Raw genomic sequence first — 19938 nt, 5'->3', positions numbered from 1 at the left:
GCGCAGTGGTTGAGAGTCCGCCTGCTGATGCAGGGGACATGGGTTCATGCCCCGGTCCGGGAAGATCCCACATGCCGCGGAGCAGCTGGGCCCATAAGCCATGGCAGCTGGGCCCATAAGCCATGGCCGCTGAGCCTGTGCGTCCGGAGCCTGTGCTCTGCAACGGGAGAGGCCACAACAGTGAGAGGCCCACGTACCACAAAAAAAAAAAAAAAAAAGCATTTAAAATGAAATAACCATTCATAATGTTTAATATTTGAGAAATAAAAATTGATAATGTCTAAATTCTCTTTTCCATCCTCTCCTCCTCTCTCTACCTATAGAAATGTCTTTTCTTACTTCGAGATTCTGAAGTGTTATAATTCATTAGATCTCCTTTGAATCCTAACATGCAAATCCTTTTTACAGCTGCTAACTTAACCTCCTCATGTTCAAGTAAAGTAATTCTACTTTTTTCCCCTTTTTACTTTTTCCCTCCATACAGGGATCTCTATGCAAGTATTTAAGTCTCCATACAAGTGACTGGGTAAGCTCTTGCCGTCTGGCTCATTCTGTGACTAGAGGACTGGCTTATCTTCATACAGAATTACCACGAGGAGGTAAGACAATGAATAGAAGATGCATCACAACCATGTGGGGCCAGAATTCACAAAGGGAAATTTTATTCATATCTTTAAAGTAAAAGTATATTTTATATTATAGCAGATGTATTATGAGCCAGCTGTTTACAAGATCTAACGTGAGGAAATATATTTGAAATTTAACAAGAAGAATAAGAAAAAGAATTTCAATTCTCTAGAGGGGTCATGGATTCCATTGCGATTTTGATTAAAGCTCTGAACACTCCCCCTGTAAGGATAGACGTATAGGCATACTTTAAAAAGTACTGTTTTGATTGTAGGGGTTCTCAGATCCTTTGAAGTTCATCTATGGACCTAGGTTAAGAACCTCTTAGCTAGACGGTGTTGTATTTTCCTTGTATTTATTTTGCTTATTTAAATGAACTACAAATGCATTATCACTTCTTTACACATGAATTCCATAGGTTGGTTGGTCTTTAGTGTAAAACCCAAATGTATCTTTTGATAAATCAGTGCTTCTCTTAGCTAGAATTAGGCTTGTTCACATTTATCAGGGAGAAAAAAGTAACAGGTTTCAATGAAGATGACATTTTTTTTTCTTTCTCATGTAAGAATCTGAAGAGAGACAGTCTAAAGTTTTTTGGCAGCACCGTAATATTATCAGGGCCCCAGGCTCCTCTATTTCTTCTCCATTAGTCTTTATATGTGGCTTGTTTTCAAGGTCACCTCATTGTCCATCATGCTATATGCTAATCAGCAGAGAAAAGGAAAGTAGAAGGAATTGCCTCCTTTTGCCTCGAGAAGTCCCACTCTTGTGCTTATGTTTTGTTTCCCAGAACTTAGTCCATGCTTTCCTACCACACTTAGCTGCAAGGGATGCTTTTGAATATAGCTTGTTTTTGTTTTTGTTTAGCTGGGTGCATTGCTGCCTCAAATAACACTCGGTTCTGTTCCTAAATAGGAAGAGGAGAACTCATGGTGAGGAGTAAGGCTTCACCAGTGTGTCAGTACCGTGTGGTTATGTTCCTTGCCATAACTACAGTTTATATTCAGCCTTTATGTACATTTTTGCTAGTTTTTCAAAGCATCTTTTTAATATATTTGCTTCTTTGTTTGAATATACATCTCACATCACAGGCACCTCTAAATTAGCTTTGCTGTGAAAATCCGTCTTTGCATTTTCATTCTTTACAGCAATTTTCTTGTCATGCATTGTTTTTTCAGTTTCTCTGACTGCTATAATGAAGAGAGTATTTAATGTAACAATTTCTTAGATCTTTGTTCCATTGTATGATAGCATGGATCATCTTTTCTATCTGCTGCTTCATATATAAATAATTTCTCCTGAATAATTTATCAGTTCATTTATCTTGACATCTTGCTTTTCCTGAATACAGAATTGACCAATGTTATTGCCTGTGTCAGCAACTTGATGCACTTACTTTAGTGCTTTAGCTCATTAACCATTTGTACTGTGTTTCCTTATTCTTAAATACCATAACTCCTTTAAAGAGCTGACTTAGCACAGAACTTAAAATACCATCCTAATCCCCATTTTCAAGGCTTGCATGATTCAATAAGGTTTCTAGTCAAACATTGGCTGAAAAGAGTGATTGCCATCAAATATGAGTTTTATTTAAACACAGATTTTATTCTAAAACATTACCTAATATTATCACTAAATAGTTACCATTTTAAAAAATGTGTATCTATTTGTGAAAAAACATAAGTATAATAGCTATTTGAATTTTTGGTTTTACCTAATTATTTAAAAAATATTCCATACCTCACAGCAGTCAGAATGGCCCTCATCAAAAAGTCTGCAAGTAATAAATGCTGGAGAGGGTGTGAAGAAAAAGGAACCCTCCTACACTGCTGGTAGGAATGTAAATTGGTATAGCCAGTATGGAGAACAGTATGTAGGTTCCTTAAAAGACTAAAAATAGAGGTACCATATGATCCAGCAATCTCACTCCTGGGCACATACCCGGAGAAAATATAATTTGAAAAGATACATGCACCCCAATGTTCATTGCAGCACTATTTACAATAGCCAAGCAACATATGTCCATTGACAGATCAATGGATAAAGATGTGGTATATATATATATATAAAGGGAATATTACTCAACCATAATATAATGCCATTTACAGCAACATGGATGAAGTTAGAGATTATCATACTAAGTGAAGTAAGCCAGAGAAAGACAAATATCATATATCACTTATATATAGAATTTGCAAAAAAAAAAAAAAGATACAAATGAACTTATTTACAAAACAGAAATAGACCCACAGACATAGAAAACAAACATATAGTTACCAAAGGGGAAGGGGGAGAAGGATAAATCTGGAGGATGGAATTAACATATACACACTACTATATGTAAAATAGATAACCAACAAGGACGTACTGTATAGCACAGGGAGCTATACTCAATATTTCATAATATTTCCCTATAAGGGAAAATTTCCCTATAAGGGAAAATTATCTGAAAAAGAATAAATGTGTGTGTGTGTGTGTGTATGTGTGTGTGTATGCATGTATATGTATAACTAAATCACTGCTGTACACGTGAAACTAACATGACATTGTAAATGACTATATTTCAATAATAAATAAATATTCCAACTATACTGTACTATTTCAAAACATTTAAAGTGACATTTCACTTTTTTTCAGAGAACTTTATTCTTCCCGGTATCTTCAGATATAACTTTGCTATTTGGCATACAATTTTGTAGTAAGGAATAATACTATTATTATTTATTCAGCTATTTTTTGCTTCAGGAGAAGTAGTAGTTGAACCTGTTTATTTGTAATTGGTTCTCCCTATGAATTTTTTTCCTAATGGTAATGTCAGTGTAACATTATCATGGAAAAAAGTCTAGCAAAGAAGGAACATATATAGATCACTTAAATCTATAACCAGAAAATTACTATTAACTAGTTTATGTACATCTTTCCAGATTCTTTGCTCTGTGTGTGTGTGTGTGTGTGTGTTTATGTTTATGTAAATATCCACAGAGAGACTATTTTGTGTTCAGGTTTTATTTTTTAACATAATTAAAATAATATTGTGTCCCACTTTGCTTTAAGAAATTTGCCAAGTGTGCTACTGCCCAGGGCAAAACCATTACATGCTCGGCTCCCCCTTTCTACAAACCACAGCCCCTTCCCCAATAAAAAAAGGTTAAAATGAATATTGAGGGGAACTTTAAGGGGAAAAGAAGTCTCAAAAAGGTGGTCTATAGTTCCACCCTCAGCATTGGTCATGAATCCTCTCTTGTTTCTTCCTTTTTCTTTTTTTCTTTTTCCTTATTTCCTCCCTCACTTCCTTCCTCCTTTGCTTCCTCCCTCTCCTCTTTTCTTTTCATTTCTTTTGTTTCCTTTTTTAATAGTAGCAGAAAGTATTACCTTGTTTTCCCCTCTGGCTGGCTGACTGACTGACTCATTGCACATTCACATTATTAACCTGGTTTCCCTTATGTGTGAGATATTTTAGTTTAAGTATTGCTTTGGTGTTAGTGTACAAACATTTTCCAGTGTCTCTATAAATTTTATTATATAAATATCAGCTCGAGATTATACCACATATACTTATGTTGTGGTTTTATCCAGAGTAAGAAATGTAGCTCTGTTAGGGGTTGAATGAGCCATGTTAGTACATACTTTGGAAGGCTGGACTGGGAAGAGGAGCAAATGAGAAAGAAGTCAATTTTTAGAATAAGAAACCTGGTAACTGCTATTTTTCTTCTAGTTGTGCTATTGCCTCCCCCCACCCCCTTCCCCCAATATCAAAGGAATCATTATCTTCTGTCTTTAGTTTCATTTTTGGTGAAATTGAAGTCTAATACATGTTAATGAGAGTAATAAATGTAAATACTGAGTCTTTTTGTGCCTAAATATAACACTGGTTGACTTTGTTCTGATTTTGCTGTATTTCTTTCTATACCTGAGGAGTTATTTTAAATTTTGGGAATGGTACTTTAGAATTTTTTTCTTTTCAAGAGCTACGGTTTTATTTCAATATAAGATTTGTATAAGGTTTTCTTTTTTAAAAATTTTATTGGAGTATAGTTGATTTACAATGTTGTGTTAACTTTTCCTGTACGACAAAGTGACTCAGCTATACATATATATATTCTTTTTCATATTCTTTTCCATTATGGTTTATTACAGATATTGAATATAGTTCCTTGTGCTGTACAGTAGGACTGTGTTGTTTTTCCATCCTATATATAATAGTTTACATCTGCTAATCCCAAACTCTCAATCCGTTCCTCCCCCTCCCCCCCTTCCCCCAAGGTTTTCTTATAAAGAGGAAAATAATTATGATTTTACTTAGGGGCTTAGGTTGGATATATTCTTTCACTCAGCAAGCATTTACTATGTGCCATGCCTTTTGAATTCAGGCAAAACATGTTCTCTCTCTGCCTACATGGAATATATAGTCTTCTGATTAACAAGTAATAGAATGAGTATAATAGTGTTTTGTTTCTTTGTAAAATCAGAAAACAGCTACCAGTCCATTGCAAAACTGTTTCTAGTTTAATTTGAAGAACTGTGGTGGGCTTAGATACATGGCTAAGCCTCAGGACAAAACTGGAATTTTCTGTCATAGGTTTGATTTGTTAATCTGTAAGATAATACTATAAAATACACATACCAATTTTGGAGCCATGTCAGTTTTTCAGTGATAATTGTTTTAGATCAGTTGACTTTTTATCGTTTTTTATGCAAGATATTCCTTTCTCTTTTGCCTCCTTTTGCTACTCTAGAAATGAAAAGGAAAGAAAAAGGTACATGTTAAAATTAGAAGCAACAGCCTCTTGGCTATTAACTGCAGCTGAATGTTTATGCAGCTGAATGTTCAGAGCTTAATTACTCATAGTTCCAACAGGAGTTATCTTGTGAAATATATCGAAAATGGTGGGGATTGTGAGTTGAAATTTTGATTTCTTATGTCCTTTTTTGCTATTGGAAAATTAATGGGCAGAAAAATAACACTATCTTCTATATTTATATAGCCCCTATTACCTTCATGCTCATTTCATGTCCAGTAGTGCTATTTAAGCATTAATAAATGTTTGAAAATTATTCAAACAGATCACTATAAACCTGCAATTTCCCATCGAGATTTAAATAGCAGAAATGTTCTGGTGAAAAATGATGGAACCTGTGTTATTAGTGACTTTGGGTTGTCCATGAAGCTGACTGGAAATAGACTGGTGCGCCCAGGGGAGGAAGATAATGCAGCCATAAGTGAGGTGAGTGTATACAAAAGGTATCACACTGACATATTTTCAAAACATAATAAATTGCATTTAAAAATCCACTAACTACTCAGGACAGTTACCCTTATCCAAGTGTAGCATATTAGGAATTACAAAATTAAGATATACAGAAGACATTGCATGAAGTTCATCAATTCATTGTGGAAATCACTGCCATTCCAACTCATTTTTGTCAATATTAGTAGGAATGCTATTGAATAGGATGAATATATCACAGTTTAATTATTTAAAAAGGTTATTTTTTTTTGAAAGAAAAAATTGCTAAGTTGAATTTTATTAAAATTAAAAACTTCTGCTCTGCGAAAGACAGTGTTAAGAGAATGAAAAAAACAAGCCATAGACTGGGAGAAAATATTTGAAAAACACATATCTGACAAAGGACTTGTATCCAGAATATGAAAGATCTCTTAAAACTCAACAGTAAAGAAGACAAACAAGCCAATTAAAAAATAGAAGATCTGAACAGACACCTTACTGGAGAAGATATACAGATGGCAAATAAGCATATAAAAGTTACTCAACATCATTCCTCATTAGAGAACTGCAAATCCAAACAAGATTCCATTACATTCAAATGGTTAAAAAAAACAAAACAATAATATCAAATGCTGGTGAAGATGTGGAGCAACAGCAACTCATTCATTGTTGGTGGGAATGCAAAAGGGTATAGCCACTTTGGAAGACATAGTCTTCCAGCAATTTACCCAATTGAGCTGACAACTTATAGTCACACGAAACCTGTACGTAAACGTTTTAGCAGCTTTATCCATAATAGCCAAAAACTGAGAGCAACCAAGATGTCCTAAAATGGGTATTTTATTTATTAAAAATTTGGTATAGAAAGGCTCAGTGACATGCTTAGGTTCAAATAACATTGACATATTATTGACCTGAAATTTATGTATTACTTCTGGTCTAATGTATGCCCTTCAGAATATGCTACATTCTTTTTCTGAAATACATCACTCTAATTTATCAGGTTGGCACAATCAGATATATGGCACCAGAAGTTCTAGAAGGAGCCGTGAACCTGAGGGACTGTGAATCAGCTTTGAAACAAGTAGATATGTATGCACTTGGACTAATTTATTGGGAGATATTTATGAGATGTACAGACCTCTTCCCAGGTAAGAGAAATGCTGTCAAAAATTGGTGTATGTTTTGAAGTGAAGCAGTTATATTTTTTTCTACCTATATTAAATAAGTCAACTTTGATGTGTTTGTACTTTCATTTAAACCTTTAGCTCATTGCCATCTAGTGTTCAGAAACATTACTAGCAGAAGGATGTGAATCAGGGAAAACTTTTTAGAAAGGACTCCAGGTTTGCATCTGAGTATAATTTAATTAATTGCTCATAATAGCTTATCTGTGTTCAGGTTGGTTTCTCATTACTTTAGCAGTCATTGTTTTCCTTACACAACCTCTGAGCATTTGAGAATCTGCACTTAACAATGTTTCCTGAATTGACCCAGTAAGGAATTAGAAGGAATGAATTATCCATTGGAACACTTTTTTCTTCCTGTCTTTTTTTCATTCTCCTTTTCTTTCTTTTCGTTTTTTTTTTCTTTTTTTTTTTTTTGCAGTACATGGGCCTCTCACTGTTGTGGCCTCTCCCGTTGTGGAGTGCAGGCTCAGCAGCCATGGCTCACAGGCCCAGCCGCTCCGTGGTACGTGGGATCTTCCCAGACAGGGGTACAAACCCCTGTCCCCTGCATCCGCAGGCGGACTCTCAACCACTGCGCCACCAGGGAAGCCCCTCCTTTTCTTCCTTTTTAAAAAACTTCTCCCTTGTCATCATGCCTTCCTGCCTACCTTCCTTCCTTTCATGAAAGAACACTCATTTAATGTGAATGCTTATTTGAGGCTTACTTGAAATAGCCAAATAATTGTATATTTTTTCTCCTTTTGTTAAGATTACATCACTGTCATTGTGATATAAAAATTTAAAGTAATTACCAATATGGGCACTGCAAAATCATTTGACATAAATGGTCTTTATCTTATAGGAATAACCACATTAAAAGCATAAGAAAAGGATATAAAGTCAGTTAAACCAGCATTGGACAAATTTATGAAATGGAACTATTTAATAAAAACAGATTAGTAGTGGGGTTGAATTTTTTTGCTTTAAAAACAGTAAGCATTTAAAAATAGTTTAATTTTAAAATATAATGAAATAAATTAATAATTATTTAGATTACCTACACATCAATTAGTTATTACTTAGAAGTATATTTTCCAGTTAATTGGAAGTATGAAGTACTCAAAGTGTTTTTCTGGAAATAGCAGTGATTGCAGTAGTATCACATATTATTGGAACCATGGAACTTTTAATTTCTATTATTGGAACTTTGGCCACATTTTTAAAAAATCCTAATCCAGAATTTCTGGGTTTTCGAAGCATGTCTGACTAAAATGATTTTTGTATCAGCTTTAGTTAGTACGTTGCTATCAGCAACATTTTTTGAACAGTTACTGATTCAAAGAATATCTGTTGCTTTTGGACTGATAAATAATAAAATGCAATATCAGATGTTTGAAAAATAAGACAATTAAATCTTGTTTGAAGAATATTATTATAATAGAAATATAGGATGAATTGAAATAGTACTAGAAAGAATTTAAAAAGGAAAAAGAAATTGGGGGTTACTTTTAAATGTATACAGAATTTCAGTTTAGGAAGATGGAAAAAGTTCTGGAGATGGATGCACAACATTGTGAATGCACCTAGTGCCACAGAACTGTACACTCAGAAATGGTTAAAATGGCAAATTTTATGTTATGTACATTTAACCAAAATTTGAAATAAAAATAAAGGAAAAAGAAGAGAGTTGCAATAAGATACCCTGTAATCTTCGGTATGGAAATGGGGAGGAAGAGGCATATGTGAGAGAAAATGTAGGAAAGGAAGCTGTGGTTCTGGTTAGCCATTGGAAGACAGTCTAGGGAGTTGAGAAATACTGAGAGGTCTGAGAAATAGGGTGGCAGCCAGGAGCTTAGGAAAGAGTACTGGTTTACATTGGAAAGATGAGTTAATTGTGGGGACTTTTGGTTGGGGTATTGATAGACAACTAAAAAAAATTTAATTGAAGAGCTTAAAAGAATGAAGAATTTAAGATTAAAATGATATTTGGGAATTAGCTACATAGAGATGGTAATTGAGAATTTATAAGTGGATGCAGTCCCCTAAAAGAATAAATGGAGAGAAACATTGGTGAGTAAATACTGAATATTAGGTGACCTCCCCCTCTCCCATCATAGGAAAACAAATGGACATAGAAGACAAATGGACAGAAAAATAGTGAGGAAACTGAGAAATCTTACTATCTTGGGAGTCAGTGTTAGAAAGTATTAAGAACCAATATTAGTAGAAACATGGAATTGAAAGGTCAAAAGGAAGTGGAACTGAGGAATGATCTTGGAATTTGAATAGGAGGAGGTCATTGGTATTCTTAGAGGAGTTTCTGTGGAATAGGGAAGACAGAAATATTACAGGGTGTAGGAGGAAAAGAGTGCTAAAAAAGCACAGGCAGAGGATACAGGGTACTTCTAAAATTTTTAACAGTGAAATGGGGTGTAAGTTGAAAAAAAGTTTTCCACAAACATAAGAATAAGCCTAAAGAATAGCATATATTAGTGGAAAAATTCTTATAAAATATTTTTTAAACTTCTATGATAGAACTCCAAATGCAAGACATGCTTTTATTATTATTACATTTTATTGAATGGAAGCAGTTTGTTATAAAGGCTGCCTCTCTCTGTAAAATATTAACAATATAAATGAATTAGGATCTATATTACAAAGGAAGAGCAGGAAAGAAGGAAGAAAAACAGAAGGCAAGAGAAAGAAAAAGGAGGAAGAGAACAAGCATAATTTAAGAAGGGGATTAAAATGTTCCTAACTGCTTAGAGACATAATTAACAAGAAACAGATGAGAACCATGAAGATTTAGTAGAAATTTATAATTCTTAATGTCATTCCATTTCCAAAACAAGATTGTGCATCAGTTTTATTTAGCAAGTTTTCTAATTATAATTTACACCCGATTAAAACAGATAAGTAAAATTGTATTAAATATTTATTTATTCTATTGAAGAGCATTTGAGGAAAAAATAACACTTGGAAGGTGTGTATGTGTGTTGTGTATATGTCTCAGAAAGACAAAAGAGATATATTAGTAAGTATCTTACAGTTCACAGATGGTATGGGTTGAGGGTTTATCATATGAGATTTCATGAAAGAAAGTGATACACTAACTGGCAGGATGAAATACTTTAGTTTTGTCTTTCAAGTTCAGTGTTGATAGTTATTGATCAGAAATAAGTATCTGCTTAAATCTTTGTAGAATATGTGAAAATACCATTTGTATTTATAGATAGTTCAATATTCCAAAAACTTTGGGCTATGCTACATAAATTATAGAATTACTCTTTGTAAATCTTTTTTAATATTGGTGGAGGGCAAGTGTATAGATTTTTTTTAAAATATTCAAATTGAAGCATAAAACTTCAATTACATGTTTTGTAATGTACTTTCTATCTGGGTCGTTACAAATTTTGTATTGTCTCCACGTGAGTGAGATAAGGAAGGCAGACATTTCCATTTTGCTGACAGGAAAACTGAAACACAGAATAGATAAACGGCTTTTCCTAGGTAGCGATGAAGCCAAGATTAGAACCTAAATGCCTTACCTCCTTCCTGGTATTCTTTCTTCTAATTTATCTTGTCATTTTAATGGTATTGGGGGAGGGACAAGGAGACAGGAAGAGTCTATTTCTCTTGTGTTCTTTGCCAAGATTTTGACTAAACGATTGGTTTTCTAAATGTTGGTCCCAGAGGTCTTCTTTGTGGCTCAATATGTTAATTAAGTTTAATTTGACAACATTTTGTAAAAATCATGTCTTTTATCACAAGCTGCTGATTGTGCATATTGGTAATGAATAGGGTTATTAAACAGTGGTAGAATAGTTAATGATATTTTAAAATCCTTGATCTAGGTACTACTTATTAAGGGGAAAAATCAGTTTATTGACTTTTTGTCAAATGGTCATTATCATAAAAATTTTTTTGACATATGAAAAATCTGGCTAGACTATAATAGAGTCAATGATGTAATGAGACATGACTGTACCACCCACTCATTTATATTTAGTTCTGCAGACATGTTTGTTGTACTAGATCTTGGACTTTCTCCTCATATTCACCACCCTCAATCCCAGTATGGGATAAGAATTCAGTTTTAAGTGTTAAACCTCATGTATATAATAATGTCTACCCCCACCCCCAAATTCACTAATACTAGAAACCATTTAAAAATAGCTGCCCATTATTGTAACTACCATCTAATTTATAACAAACATTTAATTTATCAAACAAAGACTATTCTAAATAGAGCTTTTACTAATAGTGCATAAAACCCACAACAGGGTCTCTTTATAATTATAAATTTTACTCTTATCTTTTTTTAAAAAAAAATACACAGGTGAATCTGTACCAGAATACCAGATGGCTTTTCAGACAGAGGTTGGAAACCATCCCACTTTTGAAGATATGCAGGTTCTGGTGTCTAGGGAAAAACAGAGACCCAAGTTCCCAGAAGCTTGGAAAGAAAATAGCCTGGTAAGGAAAAACTAAATTATTGAAAAAGAGGACTTATGATGAAGATGTTCAAATGTTGCTTGAAGAAAAAATAGATTGCTAATAATGGTAATGGTTTTTAGAGTTGTCTACTGCCAGAAATACAACTTACTTGATTTGTATGCTATTATATATTTTCAAAGAGGCACTAACTGTTGTGTCTGAAGTTTGCTACATTGGGTAACAGCTAGAATAATTAACATGATAATATTTTAAATATTATTGAAATTCCATTCCATTTATCCTCTTGATAGTGGTACCAAAAATGTTAATTAGTGCAGACTTACATATTCAAGGACTAATAGAAATTTAAACTGCACCAAAAAGAAAGCAAGGTACCACATATAAATTCTGCTTATTAAAAATGCAGTTCACAACGCTGAAATATTTTCAGAGGCTCCTGCCATTTCAGTAAATTGTTGCTACAACACTAAAAACATCTTACAGACATTTGCATACAAGACATACATCCACACACTCTCACACTTTCTCATTTTTTTTAACATGAGTAGGATCATCCACTATCATTTCTGAAGCTTATTTTTTCACTTAGTTTTTCATGCCAGTACATATATAGATGTATCGCTTTCTGTCCATTTGATCAGCATTCCATTATATGTCATAATTATTGAATTGCCCTCTTATTAATGACAGTACCCTGTATTTCTTATTTTAAACAACTATTTTTTTAATTTAATTTTATTTATTTTTGTATACAACAGGTTCTTATTAGTTATCCATTTTATACATATTAGTGTATACATGTCAATCCCAATCTCCCAATTCAACACACCACCCCACTACCACCACCACCACCACTTTCCCCCCTTGATGTCCATACGTTTGTTCTCTACATCCGTCACTCAATTTCTGCCCTGCAAACCGGTTCATCCGTACCATTTTTCTAGTTTCCATATACATGCGTTAATATATGATATTTGTTTTTCTCTTTCTGACTTACTTCACTCTGTATGACAGTGTCTAGATCTATCCATGTCTCTACAAATGACCCAGTTGCGTTCCTATTTATGGCTAAGTAATATTTCATTGTATATATGTACCACATCTTCTTTATCCATTCGTCTGTCAATGGGCATTTAGGTTGCATCCACGACCTGGCTATTGTAAATAGTGCAGCAATAAACATTGGGGTGCATGCGTCTTTTTTAATTATGGTTTTCTCTAGGTATATGCCCAGTAGTGGGATTGCTGGGTCATATGGTAATTCTATTTTTAGTTTTTTAAGGAACCTCCATACTGTTCTCCATATTGGCTGTTATCAATTTACATTCCCACCAACAGTGCAAGAGGGTTCCCTTTTCTCCACACCCTCTCCAACATTTGTTTGTAGATTTTCTGATGATGCCCATTCTAACTGGTATGAGGTGATACATCACTGTAGTTTTGATTTGCACTTCTCTAATAATTAGTGATGTTTAGCAGCTTTTCATGTGCTTCTTGGCCATCTGTATGTCTTCTTTGGAGAAATGTCTGTATAGGTCTTCTGCCCATTTTTGGATTGGGTTGTTTGTTGTTTTAATATTGAGCTGCATGAGCTGTTTATATATTTGGGAGATTAATCCTTTGTCTGTTGATTCGTTTGCAAATATTTTCTCCCATTCTAAGGGTTGCCTTTTTGTCTTGTTTATGGTTTCCCTTGCTGTGCAAAAGCTTTTAAGTTTCATCAGGTCCCATTTGTTTAGTTTTGTTTTTATTTCCATTATTCTAGGAGGTGGATCAAAAAAGATCTTCCTGTGATTTATGTCAAAGAGTGTTCTTCCTATGTTTTCCTCTAAGAGTTTTATAGTGTCCAGTCTTACTTTTAGGTCTCTAATCCATTTTGAGGTTTTTTTTGTGTATGGTGTTAGGGAGTGTTCTAATTTCATTCTTTTACACGTGGCTGTCCAGTTTTTCCAGCACCACTTAATGAAGAGACTGTCCTTTCTCCATTGTATATCCTTGCCTCCTTTGTCATAGATTAATTGACCATAGGTGCGTGGGTTTGTCTCTGGGCTTTCTATCCTGTTTCATTGCTCTATATTTCTGTTTTTCTGCCAGTACCATATTGTCTTGATTACTGTAGCTTTGTAGTATATTCTGAAGTTAGGGAGTCTAATTCCTCCAGCTCCATTTTTTTCTCCTCAAGACTGTTTTGGCTGTTTGGGGTCTTTTGTGTCTCCATACAAATTTTAAGATTTTTTGTTCTAGTTCTGTTAAAAATGCCATTGGTAATTTGATGGCTCTTTCATTGAATCTGTAGATTGCTTTGGGTAGTATAGTCATTTTCACAATAGAGATTCTTCCAATCCAAGAGGATGGTATATCTCGCCATTTGTTGGTATCATCTTTAATTTCTTTCAACAGTGTCTTTTTTTTTTTTTTTTTTTTTTTTGCTGTACGTGGGCCTCTCACTGTTGTGGCCTCTCCTGTTGTGGAGCACAGGCTCCGGACTCGCAGCCTCAGCGGCCATGGCTCACGGGCCCAGCCGCTCCGCGGCATGTGGGATCATCCCAGACCAGGGCACGAACCCGTGTCCCCTGCATCGGCAGGCAGACTCTCAACCACTGCGCCACCAGGGAAGCCCTCAACAATGTCTTATAGTTTTCTGCATACAGGTCTTTTGTCTCCCTGGGTAGGTTTATTCCTAGGTATTTTATTCTTTTTGTTGCAGTGGTAAATGGGAGTGTTTCCTTAATTTCTCTTTCACGTTTTTCATCATTAGTGTATAAGAATGCAAGAGATTTCTGTTCATTAATTTTGTATCCTACAACTTTACCAAATTCATTGATTAGCTCTAGTAGTTTTCTGGTGGCATCTTTAGGATTCTCTATGTACAGTATCATGTCATCTGCAAACAGTGACAGTTTTACTTCTTCTTTTCCAATTTGTTTTCCTTTCATTTCTTTTTCTTCTCTGATTCCCGTGGCTAGGACTTCCATAACTATGTTGAATAATAGTGGTGAGAGGGGACATCCTTGTCTTCTTCCTGATGTTAGAGGAAATACTTTCAGTTTTTCACCATTGAGAATGATGTTTGCTGTGGGTTTGTCATATATGGCTTTTATTATGTTGAGGTAGGTTCCCTCTATGCCCACTTTCTGGAGAGTTTTTATCATAAATGATGTTGAATTTTGTCAAAAGATTTTTCTGCATCTATTGAGATGATTATACGGTTTTTATTCTTCAATTTGTTAATATGGTGTATCACATTGACTGATGTATCAATTTGTTAATATGGTGTATCACAGTGTATCACATTGACTGATTTGCATATATTGAACAATCCTCGCATCCCTGGGATAAATCCCACTTGATCATGGTGTATGATCCTTTTAATGTGGTGTTGGATTCTGTTTGCTAGTATTTTGTTGAGGATTTTTGCATTTATATTCATCAGTGATATTGCTCTATAATTTTCTTTTTTGTAGTATTTTGTCTGGTTTTGGTATCAGGGTGATGGTGGCCTCATAGATTGAGTTTGGGAGTGTTCCTTCCTGTGCAGTTTTTTGGAAGAGTTTATGAAGGATGGGTGTTAGCTCTTCTCTAAATGTTTGATAGAATTCACCTGTGAAGCCATCTTGTCCTGGGCTTTTGTTTGTTGGAAGATTTTAAATCACAGTTTCAATTTCATTACTTGTGATTGGTCTGTTTATATTTTCTATTTCTTCCTCATTCAGTGTTGGAAGGTTATACCTTTCTAAGGATTTGTCCATTTCTTCCAGGTTGTCCATTTTATTGGCATAGAGTTGCTTATAGTAGTCTCCTCGGATGCTTTGTATTTCTGCGGTGTCTGTTGTAACTTCTTTTTCATTTCTAGTTTTAAGTCCTCTCCCTCTTTTTCTTGATGAGTCTGGCTAACGGTTTATCAATTTTGTTTATCTTCTCAAAGAACTAGCCTTTAGTTTTATTGATCTTTGCTATTGTTTTCTTTGTTTCTATTTCATTTATTTCTGCTCAGATCGTTATGATTTCTTTCCTTCTGCTAACTTTGAGTTTTGTTTGTTCTTTCTCTAGTTCCTTTAGATGTAAGGTTAGATTGTTTATTTGAGATTTTTCTTGTTTCTTGAGGTAGGCTTGTATAGCTATAAACTTCCCTCTTAGAACTGCTTTCGCTGCATCCCATAGGTTTTGGATCATCATGTTTTCATTGTCATTTGTCTCCAGGTATTTTTTAATTCCTCTTTGATTTCTTCAGTGATCTCGTGGTTATTTAGTATCATATTGTTTAGCCTCCATGTGTTTGTGTTTTTACGTTTTTTTTCTGTTGAATTCATTTCTAATCTCATAGCATTGTGGTCAGAAAAGATGCTTGATATGATTTCAATTTTCTTAAACTTACTGAGGCTTGATTTGTGACCCAAGATGTGATCTATCCAGGAGAATGTTCCATGCGCACTTGAGAAGAGAGTGTAATCTACTGTTTTTGGATGGAATGTCCTATAATTATCAATTAAATCGACCTGGTCTATTGTGTCATTTAAAGCTTCTGTTCCCTTATTTATTTTCGTTTTGGATGATCTGTCCATTGGTATAAGTGAGGTATTAAAGTCCCCCATTATTATTGTGTTACCGTCGATTTCCTCTTTTATAGCTGTTGACATTTGCCTTATGTGTTAAGGTGCTCATATGTTGGGTGCATATATATTTATATTTGTTATATCTTCTTCCTGGATTGATCCCTTGATCATTATGTAGTGTCTTTCCTTGTCTCTTGTAACATTCTTTATTCTAAAGTCTATTTTATCTGATATTAGTATTGCTACTCCAGCTTTCTTTTGATTTCCATTTGCATGGATTATCTTTTTTGATCCCCTCACTTTCAGTCTGAATGTGTCCCTAAGTGTGAAGTGGGTCTCTTGTAGACAGCATATATATGGGTCTTGTTTTTGTATCCATTCAGCAAGCCTGTGTCTTTTGGTTGGAGCATTTAATCCATTCACGTTTAAGGTAATTATCGATATGTATGTTCCTATGACCATTTTCTTAATTGTTTTGGGTTTGTTTTTGGAGGTCCTTTTCTTCTCTTGTGCGTCTCACTTAGAGAAGGTCTTTTAGCATTTGTTCTGGAGCTGGTTTGGTGGTGCTGCTTTCTCTTAGCTTTTGCTTGTGTGTAAAGCTTTTGATTTCTCCATCGTATCTGAATGAGATCCTTGCCGGGTAGAGTAATCTTGGTTGTAGGGTCTTCCCTTTCATCACTTTAAGTATATCATGCCACTCCCTTCTGGCTTGTAGAGTTTCTGCTGAGAAATTAGCTGTTAACCTTATGGGAGCTCCCTTGTATATTATTTGTCATTTTTCCCTTGCTGCTTTCAATAATTTTTCTTTGTATTTAATTTTTGCCAATTTTATTACTATGTGTCTCAGCATGTTTTTCCTTGGGTTTATCCTGTATGGGACTCTCCTGGACTTGGGTGGCTATTTCCTTTCCCATGTTGGGGAAGTTTTCAACTCTAATCTCTTCAGATACTCTCTCGGGTGCTTTCTCTCTCTCTTCTCCTTCTGGGACCCATATAATGCGAATGTTGGTGCATTTAATGTTGTCCCAGAGGTCTCTTAGGCTGTCTTCATTTCTTTTCATTCTTTTTCTTTATTCTGTTCCGCAGCAGTTTATTCCACCATTCTGTCTTTCAGGTCACTTATCCGTTCTTCTGCCTCAGTTATTCTGCTCTTGATTCCTTCTAGTGTATTTTTCATTTTAGTTATTGTATTGTTCATCTCTGTTTGTTTGTTCTTTAATTTTTCTATGGCTTTATTAAACCTTTCTTGCATCTTCTCTGTTTTTGCCTCCATTGTTTTTCCGAGGTCCTGGATCAACTTTACTATCATTATTCTGAATTCTTTTTCTGGAACGTTGCCTATCTGCACTTCATTTAGGTTTTTTTCTGGGGTTTTATGTTGTTCCTTCATCTGGTACATAGCCCTCTGCCTTTTCATCTTGTCTGTCTTTCTGTGAATGTGGTTTTTGTTCCACAGGCTGCAGGATTGTAGTTCTTCTGGCTTGTGCTGTCTGCCCTCTGGTGGATGAGGCTACTTAAGAGGCTTATGCAAGTTTCCTGATGGGAGGGACTGGTGGTGGGTAGAGATGGCTGTTGCTCTGGTGGGCAGAGCTCAGTATAACTTTAATCTGCTTGTCTGCTGATGGGTGGGGCTGGGTTCCCTCTCTGTTGGTTGTTTGGCCTGAGGCAACACAACACTGGAGCCTACCCGGGCTCTTTGGTGGGGCTAATGGCGGACTCTGGGAGGGCTTACACCAAGCAGTACTTCACACAACTTCTGCTGCCAGTTTCCTTGTCTGCACAGTGAACCACAGCCACCCCCCACCTCTGCAGGAGACCCTCCAACACTAGCAGGTAGGTGTGGTTCAGTCTCCCCTGGGGTCACTGCTCCTTCCCCTGAGTCCCGATGCGCACACTACTTTGTGTGTGCCCTCCAAGAGTGGAGTCTCTGTTTCCTGCAGTTCTGTCGAAGTCCTGCAATCAAATCCCTGTAGCCTTCAAAGTCTGATTCTCTAGGAATTCCTCCTTCTGTTGCCGGAACCCCAGGTTGGAAAGCCTGACAGGGGGCTCAGGACTTTCACTCCAGTGGGTGGACTTCTGTGGTATAAGTGTTCTCCCGTCTGTGAGTCAGCCACCCATCAGCTATGGGATTTGATTTTACTGTGATTGCACCCCTCATACTGTCTCATTGTGGCTTCTCCTTTGTCTTTGGCTGTGGGGTATCTTTTGTGGTGAGTTTCAGTGTCTTCCTGTCAATGATTGTCCAGCAGCTAGTTGTGATTCTGGTGTTCTCGCAAGAGGGAGTGAGAGCACGTCCTTCTACTCCACCATCTTGGTTCCAATCTCTACAAGTAATTTCCTGATTATAGTTAAAGAACAAAAATGAGAAAGTTTTCATTAAGCAATATACATCATTTTACTACATATTTTCACATTTTAATTGTAGGTTGTCTTGATAGGATTAGTATATTTTCATTCTGGATCCAGGGGTCGTGGCATGTTGGACAAAAGCTAGAGAGATTTTATATGTTTCCAGGTAGATTTAGATTGAGTATTTTTTCCATTGGTCATCTTTGTTAGTAGATTACCTACAAGGTAGGCTTCTGCTTCAAATGAGATTGAAATCTTCAGGTATGAGACAGTTGAAGACCTATTCCCAAGCTCATATGCTCAAGATTGCCACCAATCTGTAGTCCCTGCTGTGGGAACTGGGACAGATTTTTAAGAGGTCCCTGACGTTAGGTGAGAGGCTGAATCCTTTATCAGGATTCATTAGATGTGCCAGCCTCATAGTACAGTACACTTCAAAGAAAAGTCTCATTGTGAAATTTTATCTAGTAAAATACAACTTCATCTGCCTTAAATTGTTTTATTTCATCAGTGAAATTGGACTCCTTTTTCTGAAGTATCTCTTAGCAATCCTACCGTTGCGGGATATGCATATTTTTCTGAAAACTTTTTACTTTCAATTTAGATGAGGTTGCTGAGTAAGAAGTAAATAGTATTTGGTTCACTTCCAATTAATCCATTTAAAATCTAATGTGCTACAGTCAATAGAACTGTTGCTTCTATGCAATGAGAATCCAGTACTAGAGTTAGATAGCAAATACATAGTTTTATAAAATGAGAAATATACTCCCCCCCCTTTTTTTTTTTTTTGCGGTACACGGGCCTCTCACTGTTGTGGCCTCTCCCGTTGCGGAGCACAGGCTCCGGTCGTGCAGGCTCAGCGGCCTTGGCTCTCGGGCCTAGCCACTGTGCGGTATGTGGGATCTTCACAGGCCGGGGCACAAACCTGTGTCCCCTGCATCAGCAGGCAGACTCTCAACCACTGCGCCACCAGGGAAGCCCTGTAGTTACTTAAAAAAAATTTTTTTTTATTAATTGATTTGTTTTATTTATTTATTTATTTTGGCTGCGCTGCGTCTTCATTGCTGTGCATGGGCTTTTCTCTAGTTGCGGCGAGCAGGGGCTACTCTTCATTGTGGTGCTCGTGCTTCTCATTGTGGTGACTTCTCTTGTTGTTGAGTGTGGGCTCTAGATGCGTGGGCTTCAGTAGTTCTGGCACGTGAGCTTAAGTAGTTTTGGCTCATGGGCTCTAGAGCGCAGGCTCAGTAGTTGTGGTGCCTGGACTTCGTTGCTCCATGGCATGTGGGATCTTCCCTGACCAGGGATTGAGCCCGTGTCCCCTCCATTGGCAGGTGGATTCTTAACCACTGCGCCACCAGGGAAGTCCCCTATATAGTTACTTTACCAGTGTTCTTTAGTTTTTTATATGGCTTCAAGTTATTGTCTAGTGTCCTTTCACTTGAGCCTGAATGACTCCCTTTAGCATTTCTTTCTTTCTTTTTTTAAAAATTTATTTATTTTTGGCTGCATTGTGTGTTCATTGCTGTGTGCAGGCTTTCTCTAGTTTCAGCGAGC

The 19938-nt window shown here is 36.0% G+C and overlaps 1 protein-coding gene across 1 annotated transcript in view; it reads left to right on the top strand.

Annotated features, from left to right (window-relative positions):
• Positions 1-19938, top strand: part of BMPR2 (bone morphogenetic protein receptor type 2) — a 201411-nt gene that overhangs the window by 160153 nt on the left and 21320 nt on the right. Inside the window, exons 7-10 of the mRNA XM_060016280.2 lie at positions 485-599; positions 5692-5852; positions 6859-7006; positions 11364-11500. Coding sequence (XP_059872263.1) covers positions 485-599; positions 5692-5852; positions 6859-7006; positions 11364-11500 — 561 coding nt within the window. The remainder of the gene's footprint in view (positions 1-484; positions 600-5691; positions 5853-6858; positions 7007-11363; positions 11501-19938) is intronic.

Source organism: Delphinus delphis, chromosome 7 (assembly GCF_949987515.2).
Source record: "Delphinus delphis chromosome 7, mDelDel1.2, whole genome shotgun sequence".
NCBI lineage: Eukaryota > Metazoa > Chordata > Mammalia > Artiodactyla > Delphinidae > Delphinus > Delphinus delphis.
Note: the sequence above shows the minus strand (reverse complement) of the source record. Positions and strands in the feature narration are given on the sequence as shown.